Genomic DNA, 19,791 nt, shown 5'->3' on the forward strand with positions numbered 1-19,791 from the left:
CCCCCGCCCACCGCCAACCTTTTCAGTGGTGTCCCTGCCAAGGAAGACAGAAATTAGTTCAAACTTCCTTGAACTCTGTGTCAGGGCTGAGGAAATGACACAGAGGCTAGAATGCCTGCAGCACAGGCCAAGGGCCTGAGTCCATGCAGACGTGCTGGGCGGGACATGAGTGCCTGTAACTCAGGGTGGACGGCGAGACAGGGAATCCTTAGGTGTGCTAATCTGGCCCCAACCCCGTCTCAGATACCTGAACAGACAAGTACACAACACACACACACACACACACACACACACACACACACACACACACGCACTCCTATTCACATACAGTCCTCATACAACAAACACACACAAGCTCTCACAGCTGGTCAGGATAGTTTACACACCCTATGACCTGCACCCTTCCCTGTCTTGTTCTCCACTTCCGGAGGCCTCATGGGAAGGCAGCCTTGGCTCTCACTCGGCCTCCTCTGCCCACTCCGAGGTGGGAGCGGCCAGTCTGCAGGAGGGCTGAGGGTCCCTACGGCAGGCTGACACTCTCAGCCCCACCGCCACCCCCCAGCGTGTGCTGTGCTGCCCGAGTGTGGCCGACTTCCAGCTGGGTGGTAAAGGGCCCAGCGGTCCATCAACAGCAGTTTCTGTCGTTTACCCAGGCCCTGCACTCTGAGCAGGCAGAGGTGTGTACCACATCTTTGTCTGGGTTTGGGTAGCATGCACCAATAACCACAGGATCACCTGGGAACATTCTGGAGCCTTGCACACGCGTCTCACTGTAAGCATGGCTACTGCCCTGAGCTGTGCCAGTCCCAGGCGGCTGGCTGGCACCAGTGATCTGACGCTCAGAATGGCGCTTCTGCTGGCTTCAGGTCAGTGTGAAGCTGACCAGTGTGAAGCTGGATGGACACACTTTAGCTTTCCCTCTGACCCCGGGAGGCCCAGATAGATGGCGAGACCTGTTCTCGGAAGACCACCATAGAAAGCCAGTGAACTAGCAAAACGCAGAGAAAAACTGATGGTGACCCCCCAGCCCTGACACGCTTGATTATGTGTGCATCACAAGCCACACCTGAGGCAGGGAGCTTGGAGAGGTGGGCAGCTGGAATCCTGCTGCCAGACAGCGTCTTCTGAACGTCCCAGGGTGCTGCGTCCATGAATTCTCAGCAACATGGCTGCCTACGCACACTCACACACGAGCATGGCAGGGGAACATCAGCACGGAGGGCAGGAAGTTCACAAGACCCAGACATGTCCAGGCAGGGAGCGGCTGCTGAGCGAGGAGAACCCGGTCTCTCCAGGGACAGGCCGTGCTGGGTTAGCTAAGGCCAGGCAGTCAGCCTTAAGCATAGGAGCAAAACTCGGGGGACTCAGGTGTGTGGGGTGTGAGCATGTGCGCGGTATACTTCGGTGTGGTGTGTGTGTGATTAACCACTAAGAGGTCATGATGAGGGAATGGGGAGGTTGTGCGAGGACTTAGGAGAGAGGACAGACGGAAGGGAGCACAGTGCTCATGAGATCCTGAAGAGTAAACACAGTAAGCGTGAACAGAAGTGTCGGGAACCAGGCAAGACTCGCCAAGGCAGCACCGGAGTCCGGCAGCCCTTTGCTGCTCTGCTCCGGGAAGCATTCTTCCCGAATGCGTGCGTGGAGGAACAGTCTTGCTCAGTTACACTGGCTTCCAGGCACATCCCTGGGGACCCTTGAGTCGGGCCCAAAGCACCGTCAGCTCTGACGGGGGACGTCTTCCTAGCAGTGGGCACAGCAGGTGCCGTGGGTCAGCCTGCCTGCTGGCCCGCTCAGAGCTTCACGGCCAGCGAGCTTTCTCACATGGGCAGGACCGCCTCTGAGCCCTCTGGTATCAACAGGCAATCAGGATAAGCTCTCACCATATGCCCGCAGGCTCATAGCCTCTCACGTGACTCTACCAGGTTGACAGTAAAATTCAGGAGAGGAGTGGGGGATGGCACACTCACGGCTCTTGCAGGAGCTGGGGCCTCGGTCCTAGCATGCACATGGTCTGTAACAACTGTCTCCAGTTCCAGGGGATTGAAAACCCTCGTCTCGCCTCCACATGTGATGTGCACACACAGATGCCAGAAAACACCCATAAACATAAACAAAATAAACGCGTAAACGCTCCCAAGGCATGAGGTGTGCCTGGTTGGTGTGCGGAAGCCCCCGTGCTGGCCTCCTTCTTGTTGACCCTCATGTCCTTCCCATGTGCTGTTCTTCAGGCCCACGTCTAGGTGTTTGGTACACAGGTGACAACCCCAGCACACCTGATCTACCCATGAGCCTTGTGTGAGCCTAGAGCCTGAGCATGCACGTCAGTGTTCCACCAGCAGGCCACACCTCCACGGGACAGAACAGCCTAGGAGAGGATGTGCTGGGTCTCACGGCTTCAGTCCAGAATGGGGAGTGGCCTGGCTCTGCCTAGTACAGTGACAAGGCGACCAGGAGAAGCAGAAGAAAAGGCAGGACTACAGCCCTCCACCCCAGCAACCAGCTCTGCCGGCCAAGCACACCTTATAGTATTTATCTAGCATGGCATTTATAAACTTCCCTTGGCCTTTGCACTTCTCCACGAAGGGCTAGCCTGGCCTGCACAGACCTGAGCCTCCCTGGTGGCAGCCTTGCTTCAGGTACAGCACCTGCTCTCCGGGGCAGCTGTTTGGGATCTGGTTCTCACGGTCAGGTGAGTCACCACCATCCACAGGGATACTGAGAGAGAAAGACAAAGCCCCTCAACAAGACAGCAAAGCTCATCATCTGGAACCTTCCCATAGGAGGCTAGGTCTGACCAGAGATGGTGGAGGGTGTGGGGAGTGTGGAGGAGGATGGGGGATGGGATGAGGGTCAAGTGTCCACTGAGACTGGGGACTGACTGCATCCAGTAAAAAGTTGTAAAGATTGCTGATGACACGGCTTGCCATCGGGAGGTTCATGCAGGGAGCACACCTAGGGAGAGGCAGAGACAGAGGGGAGAAGGGCATCCTAGAACCCCATTAGCAAGAAGGGCATCCTGGAACCCCATTAGCGCAGCCGAGACCTTGACCTCCACTTTAGTCCAGGATGACTGAAGGCTCAGTCACTCGAGAGGACCAGAGCTACCACGGCATTCCCAAATGACACAGCTGCTCAGGCTGGTCCCTGTGCCTGCTAAAAACCCATGTGTGCGGGAGACGGAGTGGAGGCCCGAGGGACCTGACTGGAACATGTCAGGACAGACGCTAACGGCCGTGGCTTGTTTCTATCTCTCACTCACAATGCGGGCTTGAAAGGGGAGGTGAGCAACTATCCAAATAGATGTGCACGTTAGAGGAAGAGCGAAGCTGTGCCCTGGGCACTGCAAGCCCAAACCGTTCATCTTCCCGCAGGTCCACGGGGCCCCCCTGCATTACAAGCCCAAACCGTTCATCTTCCCGCAGGTCCACGGGGCCCCCCTGCGTTACAAGCCCAAACCGTTCATCTTCCCGCAGGTCCACGGGGGCCCCCGTCCCCCAGCCTCACTGAGGCTCTGCTGACTTTTCTCCCGGGGCTATGCAGGCCATGTGTGGCCTCCCCAAGCTGCCTTGGGCTGACTGACGTCTGGCCTCCTCTCAAGCCCTGCACTGTGGCCTCTGAAGCTTTGCTAATCATTACCTACTGAGTCCACGGACCACTGCCAGCAGGCACAGCGAGCGCACTGAGTCATAGCAAAGGGATTACAAAGTGCAAACTGAGTCCCAGAACGGCCACGACCTGACACAGCTCATAAGACATAGTGATTTAAAGTCTGACTCAGGCCTGGAGGGGCCTAGGCCCCCTGCTCACAGCAGGCGGTGCGAGCCACACCCCGAGCCACGTCTCCTTGCCCCGGGTGGGTGGCACTGGTAACACGAAGAAGGCAAGAGATGCCCAGAGAAACTGTGAGCACAGAAAGCGCAGTGTTTGAGAAGGGACAATGAGAAGGTCGCCCCATGGCTGAGGGTTCCCAGGGTCTTCAGAGGATTCCAGAGTGGAAAAGTTAGAGTGACAGTAACTGAGGAGTCCTCAGGGGAGCCAAGCTGCAAGCTTGGAAGCTGTGCCTCAGGGCGCGGGTGCGCGCGCGTGTGTGTGTGTGTGTGTATGTGTGTGTGTGTGTGTGTGTGTATGGACTGCATGTGTATGTGCACAAAGAGGTCAGAACATAAACAACCTTGGGTGTCAGACCCTTCCACAGCTGTTGGAAAGAAGGCTCTCACTGGCCTGGAAGCTCACAGAGCAGGCTAGACCAGCTGGCCGGTGAGTTCAGGAGCCCACGTCTGCCATCCCACCACACCTGGGATTACAAGTGTGGGCCGCCACACCTGACTGTCTACCTGGCTTCTAGGGTGTTTCAGGTCCTCCTGCTGTCAAGGCTTTAGCGGCTGAGCCATCTCCTGGGCCCTCCCTGATCCCTTGTAAGGACAAATCAGTCCATGACTGAGTTACCAGCAATAACAAAGTTTGGCTTAACGAACAACGGCTTGTTCATCATACAACAAAACCTCAAGGATCGAGACAGTGACCTGGGTGAACAGTGGCCAGTGCGTAACTGGAATCCTCACCTGCCAGGAACAACCATGGCCCCGGCGTGAAACCTTGTTCTTTCTGGAGTGGATGAAAATGACAGAGTGGGCTCTTGGGAGTCAGGAGGTACATGCTCCATCTGTTTACCTTCTTGGACAAAATAAGACTATAACACGAGCCCTTAAGAGTCAGCTCAGGTTCCTGCTGGGCAACATTCCTCAGCCAAGAAGGGGAAACTCAGACCACCGTTGTGGTTCGCCTCGAGAGGCCAACCTCATTTTATTGCATACATTCAGCATCCTAAGAACTAGTGAACATACTGTAAACATTAAGCAGTACAGAGTTAAAATTCAAGGCCACATTCTATCATTGATTGTCTTTTGTGTGTGGTGTGTCTTTGGCTGGCCGAGGTCAACTCGTAGTGTATAAATGCATAAGTTACATAATTATTATATAAAAAGAAAAAACCCATTGACTTGTAGACTTCGTTCTGACAAACGCACAGCGTTCGCGACTCATTAAGGAAAACTGGAGCCCGCCTACCCACAATGCCTGTGCAGCCTGAGACCGTGGTGGCCACGAAGCTCACCTCTCCACGGCCCCCATGAAGAATAAAGCCTCCCCCGAATGGTGAGGTCCTGAAGTATTTTAAATATCAGACAATTCCAGTTATGATTTTCTTTTCACAAAGAGATGTATTTTTGGTTCTGAATACTACTTCTCCTAGTCTTCCATAAAACTGTCCCTTCCCTCAACACTGGCAGCATCAGAGAGCATGACTCATGCTCTTTGGTCCTAAATTCAGCTTTGATGGCTTGAGCAGCTGCCTTTTACTACTTTCCTCCTCTTCCTCCTCCTCTCCTTCCTCCCCCACTCCCTCCCCAAACCTCTTCTTCCTCCTCTTTTCCTCCTCCTCTCCCTGTACCTCTCCTCCTTTCCTTCCTCCTCCTCTGCCTTTTCCTCCTCCTCCCCCTCCCTGAACCTCTCTTGCTCCTCTCCTTCGTGCTCCGTCAGTCATTGCTCTATAATCACATGCTCCCACGCCACACACATTCCCTGCCCACCACACGGCTCACAGTTCCTGTAATACTGAAAAGGAGATGAGACTTTGGGTCATCTTCACAGTCTGACAGAGCTGGTGGGTCTCTATCAAATGGAACAAATCTGATTTCAACCGACACAGCAAATGCCAGCCAAGAAAATCCACAACCAATGTGGTCTATGGAGTGGCCGCCATCTTGTCTTCTTCTTTGGTTTTGATATGTTTCTATTTTTAAACACAGGTAGTTTCCCTTCAAATGACATTATCCATGGTATGTTAGGCCAAGATTGTTTCTGTTCTATCTCTTGCTTTCACTGAATCCTGGTTGCACAAGAAAGGCCCCACCCTCCACAGTTTGCGCACTACTTAAGGCCACTTTCTTTGTCTTTATGATGTCATGCTTTACTCTATGTAATGTCTTTGACAAGGGTGGACCACAGGTTATATGTCCATGGGCACTGTACTCTGAGCTTCCTCTATTCTGAGTAATACTTGGGCGATTCCTCCCCTCCCCTGTCAGTCTTTGGTTTTCTCTCCCGGCTTCCTTCCCCAGCTCTGGTCAACCTTTTGCATCCCTCATGAGGCACTTCTGATGTGTGTTCTCTGAGTTTGTGGTGACTGCTGGGTAATTGTGCACGGTTGGGAAAGGCACCCACCCGGTCTCTAGTAGTAGGTGCCCAGGTGAGAGGGCATATGGCTGGCCGGGAGCCGTGTGTTCGGGTAGATGCCCCCGGTAGGCGAATTCCAGTATGGGTTTGGGGCAGCGAAGAAGCTGGAGGACGTGACTGGGAGGGCTGGCGGGTGGGGGGCCACAAAGTTCATCTTCTGGGGGTGAGCGTGGTAGGAGCCCATGTACGGGAGGTCGGAGGGGTACTTGTAGAGGGCGGACTCGGGTGGGTGGGGCTGCAGGGCCTGGGCGATCCCATGGAAGTCGAACTTGTAGGCGTAGCGCTTCCCGTGCACCTTGGTCATGATGTTCTTGTCGTAGTAGTAGCGCAGGGCGCGGCTCAGCTTGTCGTAGTTCATGTTGGGCTTGCTCTTGCGCTCACCCCAGCGCCGAGCCACCTCGTCCGGGTCCGTCATCTTGAACTCCCCGTTGGTGCCTTCCCAGGTGATGCAGCTGGAGTTGGAGCTGTCGGACAGAAGCTCCAGCAGGAACTGCCACAGCTGGATCTGGCCACTACCTGATGAGGGGATGCAGAGCCCATGAGAACCAAGCATAGGACCGCCATTCCCAGTTCTGGTCCCAACCCCCACCCCGATGCTGCTTCCAGGATGCTGCTACATTTGTCTCCTGGTTGCTCGCTTCTCTGGAGAGCAAACCTTGGCTGGACGGCTGGACGGGAGATGGTCCAAAGCCAGATATCCCAGACCACACTGATGAAAGGACCTCCAGGACACTCTGATTCTGAGCACTGCTGTGCCCATCGCTCCTCAGGCTGGCGCACGATGGCTCAGCTTCAGGAAAGCCAGAAGGCTCCTTAGCACCCCTCCTGCCTAGTGCTGCTTCCTCCTGAGAATGGAGCCTTAAGGGACCATTCCTCCAGCGTCCCTATCTCAGTCCCACTTCTAGGACTCCTGACCTTACATGGCAGTCCCTGGCACTCTCAGGGTGGCCTCAGAGACGCAAGTTCTCCACGCACAGAGCGGAGAACACACACAGGGCAAAGCTGGGGCAGTTTCCTTCCACTTTGAGCATTCTTCCAAGAGCAACCAGGTCCCCTGTTTTGGGGGGAATCAATGAGCTACTTTTTCCCATTTGGGGAGACAGAAAAGGCCATTTTGCGGATGGCAATGATGGCCTGATACCATTTATGTTGGCTGGGTCAGGCGAAATAACAAAAGTCAGATTTAGGAAATGGACATCTGCACATTTATGGAAAAGCAAACAGAGACTGGAAGCAAACGCTATTATTTCTAACATGACATCTGCTGCAGAGGGCACCGCTGTCACAGCTTTTCCTAGCACAGAACTAACCCGCTCCAAATGAGGGAAAAGCTCTGGCTCTGCTTCAAACCATTTCCAGCCTGGGCCAAATGTACCGACCGGGGCAGGAACCCATGAACCACGAGTGCCAGGCAGTTGTGCCATGGTCCTTCTTGAGGACAAGAGGCCATGGGTAGCACTCTTAGGAATTAAAGAGACCCTGGCTCAGTCAGATGATCTCATGCTGTGCGTGTGCATGTGCGTGTGTGTGTGTGTGTGTGTGTGTGTGTGCACGCGCGCGCTTGCATGTGTGTTTGATCTCTGATGTCATCCCACCTTGCTTGTTTAGGACAGGCTCTCTTGCTGGCTTGGAGTTTACCCATTAGTGTAGCCTTCCTGGCCTCTGAGCCACAAGAGCCCACACACCCATACTGCTGGGATTATCAGTGCTCACAACCAAACTGAGGAGTTTTTGTTTGTTTCTTTTCTTTTACCATCATTCTGGAGATCATGCTCAGCTCCTCGAGTCTGTAACACGGGCATTTGACTGACAGAACCAGCTCTCACATCTTCTCAATAGGAGGAGAGTCTAAGCATATCATTCTAGCCACCATGTTGCCCTGCCCCAGGGGGATCCTGGATTTGTAAAAGGGAACAGGCCTGGATTAGGCTGTCCTCCTGCCTCCTTCATCGATGCTCCGCTCTGCCCCTGGCCTCACGCCCCCTGAGAGAAACCTGGACAAGAACAGAGCCACACCCAGAAACTAAGGGCCAGATGGACAGAAGGACACTCCAGGTCTGTCTAGTTGGTGCTGGTGCCCTGTCGATCCTGAGTGATAGTTATGTTGGATACCAGGTGAAACAAAATTATGATTTTAGTTTTAAAGGGAGGGGGAGGCAGAGCTCTCCTCCTAGATGCCAGGGTGGCACAGTGCCCTGGGCTCATTACCAGGAATGCTAACCTTTATGATAAGCTAGGTAATATGACTTGATATGACCAATGATTGGAGTACCTCTGACTGTCATCCACTCAGGGAATTGATGGAATATAAGTTTTAATTATGGACCTGCTTTCTCTGAACCCTTCCCCACAGCCTCTTTGCACACTGTCCAGGCCTTGTTTCCACTCGGGCTACATGGGAATGAAGGTCTGAGACCCACCCATGCAACAGCACCGTGAGAAAGGTCAGCCTCTTTCGACCATGTTCTGGGAAGGGTTGTTTTCAGTCAAGCGGCACATTTGAAATGTATTAGCAGCTTGTAGTTTGTCAGAATGGAAGCTTGTGCTGTTTCGGAGCTGCACATACAGACTGTTCTCAATCAAGGGCTGTTGCCTCCAACATCTCATTAATATGCATTGAAAAATAGAAAGGCTGGGACAAGAGAACCATATGGTTTTAGTATATATATTGTAACCAAAGGATTAAAACTTGAAAAAAAGAATTCCACATATGACCTGGGAATAGGAGAAGCTGTGGGTTTTGGATTTAACAGTCTAACATATGCCTCCCTCCAAACATGGACAGTTGCTGGAAAATAAATATTTAGTGTCAACTTCCTCCCATAGCGAGAGAGCCACCCTACAGACTTCATACAAATCCACAGACAAGACAACACTTGGCATCTGTTCAAACATTGGCACCGTCTCTGGGAATTTGTCCCTCACCCACTTCCCTTACTAACATTTGCAGGAGCTGTTTCCCTCGCTGCTAAAGAGCCAGAGAACACGCAGGCCTTACAGGCATGGCTGGAAACTCAAAGCTCTGCGCACAGAGGAGCTCACGTTGCTCCAAGCTGTTTAACTTTGCTTATTAGCTGGGAAGACACAGGCTCAGAGCTGAGGCCAAGCCTGCTGAGCCTCCCAGAAGAGCACTAGAAGCAAAGTCCACTGGCCTCCAAACCTGAAAATGAAACAAGCTGCAAAAATCAGCAGACTCTTAGGCAAACACTATTCACAGCAGCATGCAGGCATCTCTAACTGGCTTAGGCCATGCGTGTTCTCACTGAGCAAGAGTGCTGAAAGACATGATGCGGACAGGAGAACCAAGGAATCACCACCAGGTACATTAAATGAGATACTGTTTGCCAAAAATTCAAAAGCAATTTGTTAAATTGCTTATTAACGCCCACACTGTAATGTTCACGGTGGGATGGGCCCATTGTAGACCCTGACAAGAAATATGATGAGGGTTCAGGGTGGTTTAAGTGTGACCCAGGTCACTCACCAGCCAGACCAATGAGACACTGTGGGTGGCTGGGGGACAGCACACCATGCAAAAATAAGGACTGGAGTTCAGACGCCCAGAAGCCATACAGGGACCAGGTAGGGACAGCTGCCTGTCTGTGAGTCCAATGTCCTTCTCACCAACAGGTCAGTAGACAAAGGCAGCCGACTAAGCAGGACCACCGTGCTGGCCAGGCCGAAGCCTGGACTGCACTTCCTCTCAAGGTGGGATGTTCCTTCTGAGGCTCGCTGGGGCACTACTGCAAATGCTCGCATCCAACAGTGTGTTTAGGCTCTGAAAGATCATGTTTAGCCCACAGGAGAGCTGAGAAAACGGGGGTGCATGTGGGTGGACAGACCTTTATGCCCAAGGTCAGCAGAGGTCAAACTTCAGGCTGATAGTCTCTGTCCTGCACAGAGCAGCCCTGCAGGGCATGCCTGCAGCCTCCTGCCCTTCCCAGCTGTCCTCTCTTGGGCACTCGCCGTAACACATGCCACATCCTAACGACTGACCAATCTTCTCTGAAATGGCTCTGTCCCTTCACAAGGAGCTGGCTGCATCTCCACACCCACCATTACAAAATGCCTGGCCACTGCACAGAACTCAAGAAAAGCTTTTCCACAGAGAGGAACGGGGAGTCCATCACAAAAGCTCAGTGCTCAGTGATTGTGATGGAAAGTAAGGGGGCTGGTGGCTCATCACTGATTCATGAGGTGGGGATGCCAGGACACACCTCCTCAGCAGAAGTAAGTGTTCAAAGCACATATCCAATGCATGTTTGGGATGGAGATGCTGGGATGTATGTGATGAGGCCCTGAGGGATGAGTCATCAGTTAGAAGGGTTGGCTGGTCCTCCATGTTGGGACAGCTCATGCCCTATAACTGCAGCTGAAGGAGATCACTCTCCTCCGGCTTTCCAGGAAGCCTTCATAAATATGCCACCCACAAACTCACAGGGCACATACACTTACACTTCTCAAAAATCATAGTGCATGATAAAGCCTTTGCATTAAAAATGGACAAAAAGATTTTGAAGAAGGTTCTACATGATGCTCAGAAAAAAAGGTATGTTCCCTTTCTGTTGGGTGGACTATTCTTTATGTGTGTATGTCTACACACACACACACACACACACACACATATATATATATATATAAAGTTAAGTGGTAAGTCTAGGTCATCCATAGCACATTTGAATTATGAAGTGTCTTGGTTTTAGTTTGGAAGAACTATCTAAACGTGAGAGTGGAATATTGAGGCTCCCACTGTTACTGTGTCAGGATCCATGTGGCCATTCATGTTTTTCAGTGTTTGTATTATGAAATTAGAGGCTCCACTATTGGGTGCACAGAAGTTTACACCTAATGAATTTTTCATCGGTTTATTATCATGTAGTTCCCCTTTGATTCTCTTCTAATTAGTGTCAGATGAAGTTTAGTTTGTCTGGCATAGATAGCTACGCCTGCTTTTTTACTTGTTCTGTGTGCTTGGCAGCTTGTTTTCCATCCTTTGATAGTAAGTTCTGAGTTATGTTTGCTGGCTAAGTGGGTTTCTTGGAGTCAGCATATAGTTGGTCCTTGCTTCTTAATTCAGTCCACTGGTTGGTGTCCTTTTAGTGACATGTTAAGATCAGATACATTTAAGGTAAACATGTTAAGGGATTTGTTATTTTCTAGAAATGTGTTAGGTGGTATTTTGTGTCTGCTATTCTTTTCCTGACTCCGCATTCATGTTCAGGGTTTGATGAAAAGACTGAAAACTCAAAAAAAAAAAAAAAATAACACAACAAAACACCTCTGAATTTTTAAATACAATTTGGGTGGGGAGCAGTACTGAGGATTGAGCCCAAGACTTCAAACATAGTAGTTAAGTGTTCTACAACTGAGTGTGTGCCCAGAGGCATACCCCAGCCTTCTTTTAACATTTTCTCTTGAGATAATATCTTGCTAAGTTGTTCAGGCTGGCCTTGAACTTGTGATTCTCTAGATTCAGCTTTCCTGGTAGCTAGAAGCCATCGAGGTTTTACTAGATTTACTTACTGGAGAATAGGAAGAAGGAGCATTCTCATTAAATGAGAGAAAGGGACATTGTGGTGTCACGGCCACTTGAATCAGTTGGCTCCAGCCTCAGGATGCATGAAGGGAGCTGTCCCTCCTTGTGAACTAACTAAAGCCCATCTGCACCTTGCAGTCTCCTGACTGCCAATCAAAGGCTGAATTCTGTCAGTTCCAGGCCCAGCAGGTATGGTCTCAAGATAGGAAACGTGGTCCTTGACACTGGACACCATGCCACGGACCTGTGATGCTTCGGGGTGTTGCTCTGAGATCTCGGGTATGTTTCTGTCTCCTAACTCTGACATGGCATCCTTGTCCACGGAAAGCCTCCTGGCTGCAGCCCACAGGAGGAGAAGGGGCGCTCTGGAAAAGGGCACATAGCTTAGGGGAAAATGACTCCCTTTTCCAAACAAGCTGAGCTGTGACCACGGAAACAAAAATGGACATTTATCTCGGGCAATGGACATGAGTGAAAGGCTGACATGGTCTCACCTAATGCGGCTTCCTGCTTTCCTGCTCTTCTTGCCCCTCCTTATTACCTTCTTCCTCTTTCTGTCCTTCCTTTTTCTTGTTCTCCTCCTCTTCCTTAGCTTCCTCAGGCTCATTCTTAGCCACTATACAACTAAATAAAAATGTCTCCTCTCTTATCCACAGCTCCTGATTTCAAAGCTTCCCTCCTCACTCCAGGCTCATCTTCCTTACCCCAAACAAAATCAAACTGAAGGGACACCCAGGTTCCAGACTGGGCCTCTTCTCTGGTTGTGACCCAAGAGAAGTTCTTGGAGACCTCAGGACCCCTGACTCCTCTTCTACAGGATGGAAATAACGACATCCTGGGCCACAGAGAGCCGAGCAGGGGCGACAGGATTAAGCGTGCCCTGCGGGGTGGTCACACAGGGCATGGGCGCTTCCAGCTTGCTATGTCAGGATGTGAATAGCCTGGTTATCATGCCTCCGAACACAGCCATGTGCAGTCTTTGCTGTAGAGGTGCATTCGTGTATGAGAATAAGCTGGGGTGTCCTGCTTGCCTTCCACCTCGGCTGTTCTCCGCTGTGCGCACCGAGCTGTCCCAGGGAGGCCCTGAGGGTCTCTGCTTCCCCTCTTGCAGCGGAGGACTGGAAACACACAGTCCTACCCATCTGATCCAGAGTACCAGGGGTTCAAACTCAGTCCTCACAACTGCCCAGCATGCGCTTGGCCCACTGACCCATCTCTGCAGCCTCACGGCCACTATAAGCTCTAACTCGGCCATGTCCCAGGTACAAGTAGAAGGCTGAAAGGAGCACATGGAGTGAGGTCCTGTTCATTAAGTGGCTGGTCACAGAACAGTCAATGGGCCGTGACTCCACGGGCCTCAGAGCATCGTATCTACCTGTGCCCATCTCTCCAAGAGGTAATGGCTCTGGGCCCACTGTCTCTGGCCTTCCCAGATGCACTGGTGAGCGGACCAGGTGCTGGGCACCGAGATAAAGCAATTATGAAAACAGCATCCGTGTTTGCAGGGCTGCTTAGAGCATATTTACTGAGTTAGTCAACATTAGTCACAATTTCACGGCAGAGTCCCTTGTTCAGTAATAACTGTGTTCCATGTCCTTGCACTGTGGATTCCCCTGTGGGGATGTGAGTGATGATGGCATCTGAAGTTTTGTGTTTTCTAAGCCCCGCTCCGCTTAAGGCTTGTGAAATAGAAATTCCAGCCTGCACTTGCAGCGTGGCCGTGACATCCTGGCATCGTATTTACAGCTGAGAATATGAAGCAGATGCCATGGAACCCTGAGGCCGTGCCAGCACAGCTGGTCCTGATCTGAATACCAACAAATGGAACAAGCCATCGGTACCAAAACGTGAGGACAGGTATTTGAAGAGCCTGATTCAGAAACACCCTCCCATACGACCACAGCTGGAGTCTGAGGGTTCTGAGATTATCTTTTTAAAGCACCAGTTACTGAATCCGCTTGGTGACAGGTTGAATCCTGTCCCCTAAAGTTCATATACTGAACTCTGCCCCCCCCTTCCCAGTAACCCTTGTTTTGGAGACAAGGATTTCACTGAGGTGACCAAAGCAGAGAGGGCCACAGAAGCCCGCACCACAGCTTGGCCAGTGTCTGTTTAAAAAGGGAAAGACCAGGACTGAGATGTCTCAGAGGCTGATCCTCAGAACCTGGACTTTAAAAAGCCAAGCACAGCAGCATATCATGAGGCAGAGACAGACCCCTGGGTGTGGGCAGACTCACTGGACAGCTGCTCTAGCCTACTCCAGAACTGGAGGCCTGCCTAAAACAACAACAACAAAAAGGGTAGACAGGACAGATGTGGATGGACTGACACCCTAACACCCAAGACTGTCCTCTTGTTTCCATGACAGTATGTATGTGTGTGCATGAACACATGCACGCACACGCACACACGCATACGCACACGCACACACACACACACACACACACACACACACACACACACACACACGGAGAAGTCTGGACTCAGAAGCATAGAGAGGAAAGACGGTAAAAGGAAACATGGGGGATGATCCACAAGCCAGGGAGAAAGGCCCAGAGCAGACCCCTTTCTCACGACTCAGAAGCCTCCGACTTCCACCTCCAGAGACCAGCCAGCACACGGTGCCGCAAGGCCACGCTCACACTGTATTAGCTTGCTGCAGTGACCCAGAGCAACAGTCTGCCTTTGGTGAGGTTATAACCTTCCTTGCTGAGCTAAAATCCCAGTTGATAACCTGATCCACTTTCTCAAATAAAGTAGTCTGAGGGATGCGATGGAAAAGCCACGTTTCTCGGTTGGAGAAGCTCTCACCATAGTAAGTTCTCTTTCTGAAACTGCTCCCGACTCAAAAGTAACTGCAGAGCAGGTCACAGGTGGCGACTTACCGGGGTTAGCGAGGCGGCTGCTGGTGGGTCCCAGGATCTGGTAAGGATCTGCGGTAGAGGAATACAAGTCAGGCTGACAGAGCTGTGCTTACGGAGGTGAAGATGTCCCCTGCCCAGATTCGTGCCTCTACCTCTTCCACGAGGTAAGAACAACAACACAGGGTCTCAGAATGCTTTCTTGCTGAAGCATCAGAGTTGGGAGGAAAATGTCCCAGATTCCACCACCAACCCACAGTCCAAACAACCCAGGATCTAAGTGGGACAAAGCTGGACCTGGGGCGGAAAGGGCCAGGCTGTCTGAGGCCAGCATTCCGCTGCTTTCCTCTCTTAGTCTTAAAAGACATGGGCGTTAGGGTATGCACAGAAAGCCAAGTAACAGAATTAATGGATCGTGCAGAGAGAATAGTATGCCCATACTCAACTCAGAGGCTCTAGCGAAGTTTCAGTAAAATCAGATTTTAGTAAAATCTGAGCAACTGGTTGTGTTGACATCACTTTACAGACATGACACTTCAGGAGCTCGTTGAGAAGCTGACACACTCTAGAGAAGCCTGTAAGCCTAGAACCCTTTTTAGGGTTCACAGGATGGTTTCTGAAACGCACCTAGCTGAGGACGCTGGTCTTCCGTCTTGGGCACTGTGGAGGGAGACGGCTGGGCAGCTGAAAATCAAGAATAAGAAAGGACCGTTAGCCACAAACCAGGTCAGGCCTCGCACCCTCGACGCTTCTCACTTTACAGCTCATTGTCAGCACACTCATGTCACTACAACAAGAAGCATCTGTGGTAAGAAAAAACTGCTCCCTCCAATAAAATCGAGTATAAACATTCTGAAACATCCCCCTGATTTAAACAATCTCCAGCAGCCATTGCATCTAAATACAGTAAAGAGAAATTCGAGCTGGCTTACAAGAGAGGGGAGATGCACTGCGGTGTAAAATAAATAGACACGGGGACGTGTTGGGGAAGAAGCGAAGCCACGGAGAGCCGCCGTGAAGGAAACCAGCAATTAGCCCATCTGCGTGTAAACATCCCTCGAGTCCTGCCTTTGTCCGCAGTGAGAATTACTTTTTCCATGAAAGAGGGTTACATCTCAAACAGAAAGGCTCCCCCCACTTAAAGATCACAAGTGTTTTGTCCTGAATGGGAGGACTGACATTAAGCTTTCCCCTGGCTGTTGTCACCCCTGCCTTGTGACGGGCAAGTCGAGGCAGCGGGGACTGAGCCTGTCTGTACCTTTGGACTGGGGGTTAGGGTGGCTGTGGCCAGTCCAGGCTGGTCTCCTGGGAACGTCATAAGGTAAATCTGTAAGAAACAGATACATGGACTAAAACACAAACACTTACTTTTACTGCTACCTGTAACAGGTTTATTTTGTTTCTTAGAGTAAGTAAAAATTCAAAAGTAACAGAAATTCAGCTTTGGCTTTACCTGTGAATTGCACTTTGTGTATTATACATATGTATAAATATATATTTATATACTACATTTTATTGATCTAAAATTTTCTTCTCCATTTAACTGAAAACTGTCACTGGTAGATTCTTCTAGACCTTGCTTGCTGACTCGTGTGTGTGTGTGTGTATTACATATGTATTACTTATGTGTAGGTACACATGCATGTAGAGGCTAGAGAGGCCAGCCTCGGACACTGTCCTCTTGCTGTTCACCTTGTTGTTTGAAGCACTTTATTACTGGGGCTCATCTGGGCTCACTGATTTAACTGATTTAATCCATGCATTCTTGCCTGGAATCTCCCAAATCCACCCTGCGGCTTTCGTGCTCCTGTTTCTGCACTTCTCCCGGAAATGAGACCTGCTTTCTCATCCTCCAGTAGCTGCCTCCCTACACTCCCCTGTTTCCGCTGATAATCTTATCCACTAATGGTGCCAGTCTTAATTGGCCTTGTTATTTTTCTAGGCAAAAGGCTCCTCTTTTCTCATTTTCTAAGAGAATTTAGTATCTCTCTAAAATGAACTGCATGAAAAAAATCAAGACTGAAATGGCTGGCCTACAACACACTAACAGTCCTGAGCACACGTACATGGCCATTGTTTCCAAGTCTTTACACATAACAGTGCTCGTGCTGTGGACCTGTGTGACACACTACATGTACAATTTTAGTAACTGCAGTTCTGTGTTCCCAGGGAGGGTTCTGTCACTAATTACCAAGCTTCTAAGTCAAGTCAGTTTCCTTTCATAAATATATCCCAGAAGGATTGTTTTTCTCACTCACTTGTATTATCCATGCACACATGTGTGCTCATGCCACACATGACTGTACTACACAGCCAACTCAGCACTGTGATCCAGGAGTGGTGGCTCATGCCTGTGGTTCCAGTGTGTGGGGAAACAGAGGCAGGAGCAGGAGCTCCAAATCTTCCTCAGTTACAAAGAATATGTGAGGTCCCCTGGCCTGTGAGCTGCTGTCTCAGAACACACTAGAGTATGATGGCTCGTGCCCATGACGGCACTTGGGTGGCTGAGGCAGGAGGATTGCCCTAAGTTCAAGACCAGTCTGGGCTGCAGGGTCAGACCCTTTCTTGGAACAAAAGCAAAATGTTAAATTAATTTGAAAACACAACCTCCTTGGTTGATGGGTCTAGGTCAGTGTCCCCAGTGCTACTGTAGGGCCCTGACCTCCTGAGCCCGTACTGCAGCGGGCTTCCGCCCATGCCCGGGAGAGCCATGGCACTCTCACAGCTCTTGAGTTCTTCCCTCGTTCCTGTCCCAAAGAGAAGGACGTGAAACCCAACACAGAGAGGCCTTAATTCAATCAGTCTGTTTGGCTGGAAGCGTTTCGACTCGTGTGGTCTGTGAAACTCTACCCTCCCGGGCTTTGGAGACACAGACAGTTTTCCTTTTGCGAACTCTGCTATCGCGCGCCCTCCTCTCAGGGGCACGTTCTGGGACCCACAGCTCTTTTAGAGTGGGAGGCATGCGGGGGTGAGCTCTGTAGCCATGATCAATTTACAACCCAAATCCATCTTACGTCCCTGGGAACATGCCGAGAATAGATTCTCAACCTGCTGCAGTTTTCTTTCTTCACTGGAAAGAAAATAAAGGTGGGGGTGGGGAAGAAATCAGAGAGATGGCTCAGGGGGCAAAAGTGCTTCCTCCCAAGCCTGCCGTCATGAGTTTGATTCCCAGCACCTGCACGGTAGAAGGAGAGAACCAGCTCTGCTAATATATATGTATATATTTTATATATAATATATTATATATAAGCAGACTGACTCCCACTTGTGTGACACACCTCCATACCCCAAATAAATAAGATGCAATATTTCTTTTTCAAAACCTGGTTAGCCAGAGATTTATTACAGAAATCATCTTAGGAAAAACAACCACGAGAAGGTTTCCAGCCTAGGTCAGGGCAGACAGGCACACCAACCAAGGGTATCGTGGAAGTGTGTCCTAGAGCCTTGGTTTCCAAAGCGTGTCCCATGGCTCACTGAGCAAAGACACACGTGAGGGTTGAGAACACACTCTTATCCTGGACACACTGAGCAAAGCCAGAGTTCTGGTAAGGTCTGACGACGCCATTCACATGCGCGCTAAAGTGAGCAAAAGCCATCTCAAGACAATTTCCACTCCTGTCCTAAGAATTCTGAGAGATGAGGACTGCAGGAACGCTAGCCCAACTAGGCAGATGGAAGTGTAAATCTGTAACGGTCAGGCGTGGAGGGCTCTAGAGGCGTCTACTGGAGGCGCGGAAGAACGCAGGTGGAAATGCCAGGGAGCTAGGAGTTTGCCAGCTGCCACCCACTGAAGCACCGCCCATGAACTCTGGCTGAAAAAACACTGAACGTCACACTAGAACCAGCATTTGAACGCTCTTTATTCATAAAACCCTTGGAAAGACGAATACCCCTGTCCCACCCTTGGAAACAACAACACCAGGCGAGTCTGACTTCCAGCCAGGCGTCTGAGATGGTTGAGTGGACCGATTAACACTGCCGTGGCAGATACGCTGGCCTTGTTTTCTTTCATGAGAGTCTTTGCCAATATTTCCTTATCAGCTACTGGTCACATGCTGTGACAGCAAGCCCCCTCCTGTGGGACGTGACCTTGGGAAATGCTGACCTTGGAAATTTCTGGGAATGAGGGACAATGAGGGCAGCGGCAGAGCCCCACCAGACGCATCTACCCCTGGCTGCTTAGACGAACACTACCCATGAACCTTTGCTACTCTCCCTGATAGAAGCACACAGGGTTTTTAATAAAATTGTAGTTTTGCTTTTCATTTTGGTGAGCAGCTTAGCGCCCACTTCATTTCTGGTGAGCTATCGTCTTCAAAGTAGTTAGCTTTTCCCACATTTGGGCATAGGAAGGCCACTTTCTGGCATTCACTCTGCTATTATAGCTGTTGAAAATGACTGAAAAACCTGAACTTTATCAAAGCAACTTCGTGGGCATCTTAGGGTAGCCATAGAAGTGTGGCATATGCCATGGTCTGTGTAGAAACAAGGAGATAGAAAAGGGGGAGCCTGCCTGGTGGGCCCCACGCATGGCAGCTTTGTGTGCTTTCTGGGACTGGGATCAGGTTCTAATTTTGGATGCTGCCCGTCCAACCGCGTTCTTCTAAGACGTCAGAGACCCTGCAGAGCCTGCTTCCTTCCCTGGTGAGGGGTGAGTTCTACTAAGCTGCTTTCTCCCTCAGCTTAGCTCACTGGAGGGGGCTTTCCCCTCGTGCATGTGAAGCTAATGAGGAAGACAAAGCAGGAAGACAGGCAGTCACTGCACACAACCATCTATAAATGTCTGTGAAACGAAGTGATTTTCAGATTAAGGCTACATTCTCTTCTTCATCCAGATCCTTCTAAATTCCTCTTCAACCCTACATCAAGCACATGGAGACTGTGTTTGTGGCATGATCCTGGGGTTTTTAACTATGATTACAAACCTCTGTGCTGTACAGGAGTTGGGACAGGCACAGTGTGCAATCAGGCAGCTGCTGAGGTCGGAGGTTTGCATAGACCTGACCGAGGGATGCAGCAGCTGCGGCTTGGCTTGCTCAGTCATGCTCAACAGCACCAACTTTCAGGGTTCTGGGAAGCAATCCCCCAGAAGGCACCAGCTGCAGGCTCTCCCTCCTCTCAAAGCTGTGTGTGGAGGTTACACACACAGTTACT

General features: G+C 50.7%; 1 protein-coding gene across 5 annotated transcripts in view; it reads right to left on the reverse strand.

Moving 5' to 3' along the window:
- Positions 1-4,775: 4,775 nt before the first annotated feature.
- Positions 4,776-19,791, reverse strand: part of Erg (ETS transcription factor ERG) — a 129,657-nt gene continuing 114,641 nt past the window's right edge. For 4 of the 5 annotated variants that reach the window (XM_060370811.1, XM_021656570.2, XM_060370810.1 and 1 more), the window contains 4 exons: positions 15,893-15,961; positions 15,262-15,318; positions 14,659-14,706; positions 4,776-6,753 (listed from right to left, as the gene is read on the reverse strand). In XM_060370811.1, the coding sequence (XP_060226794.1) occupies positions 6,233-6,753; positions 14,659-14,706; positions 15,262-15,318; positions 15,893-15,961 (695 nt within the window). In that variant the 3' untranslated portion in view covers positions 4,776-6,232. The remainder of the gene's footprint in view (positions 6,754-14,658; positions 14,707-15,261; positions 15,319-15,892; positions 15,962-19,791) is intronic. The other variant, XM_060370812.1, reaches the window with a different exon arrangement.

This window comes from Meriones unguiculatus, chromosome 17 (assembly GCF_030254825.1).
Source record: "Meriones unguiculatus strain TT.TT164.6M chromosome 17, Bangor_MerUng_6.1, whole genome shotgun sequence".
Taxonomy (NCBI): domain Eukaryota; kingdom Metazoa; phylum Chordata; class Mammalia; order Rodentia; family Muridae; genus Meriones; species Meriones unguiculatus.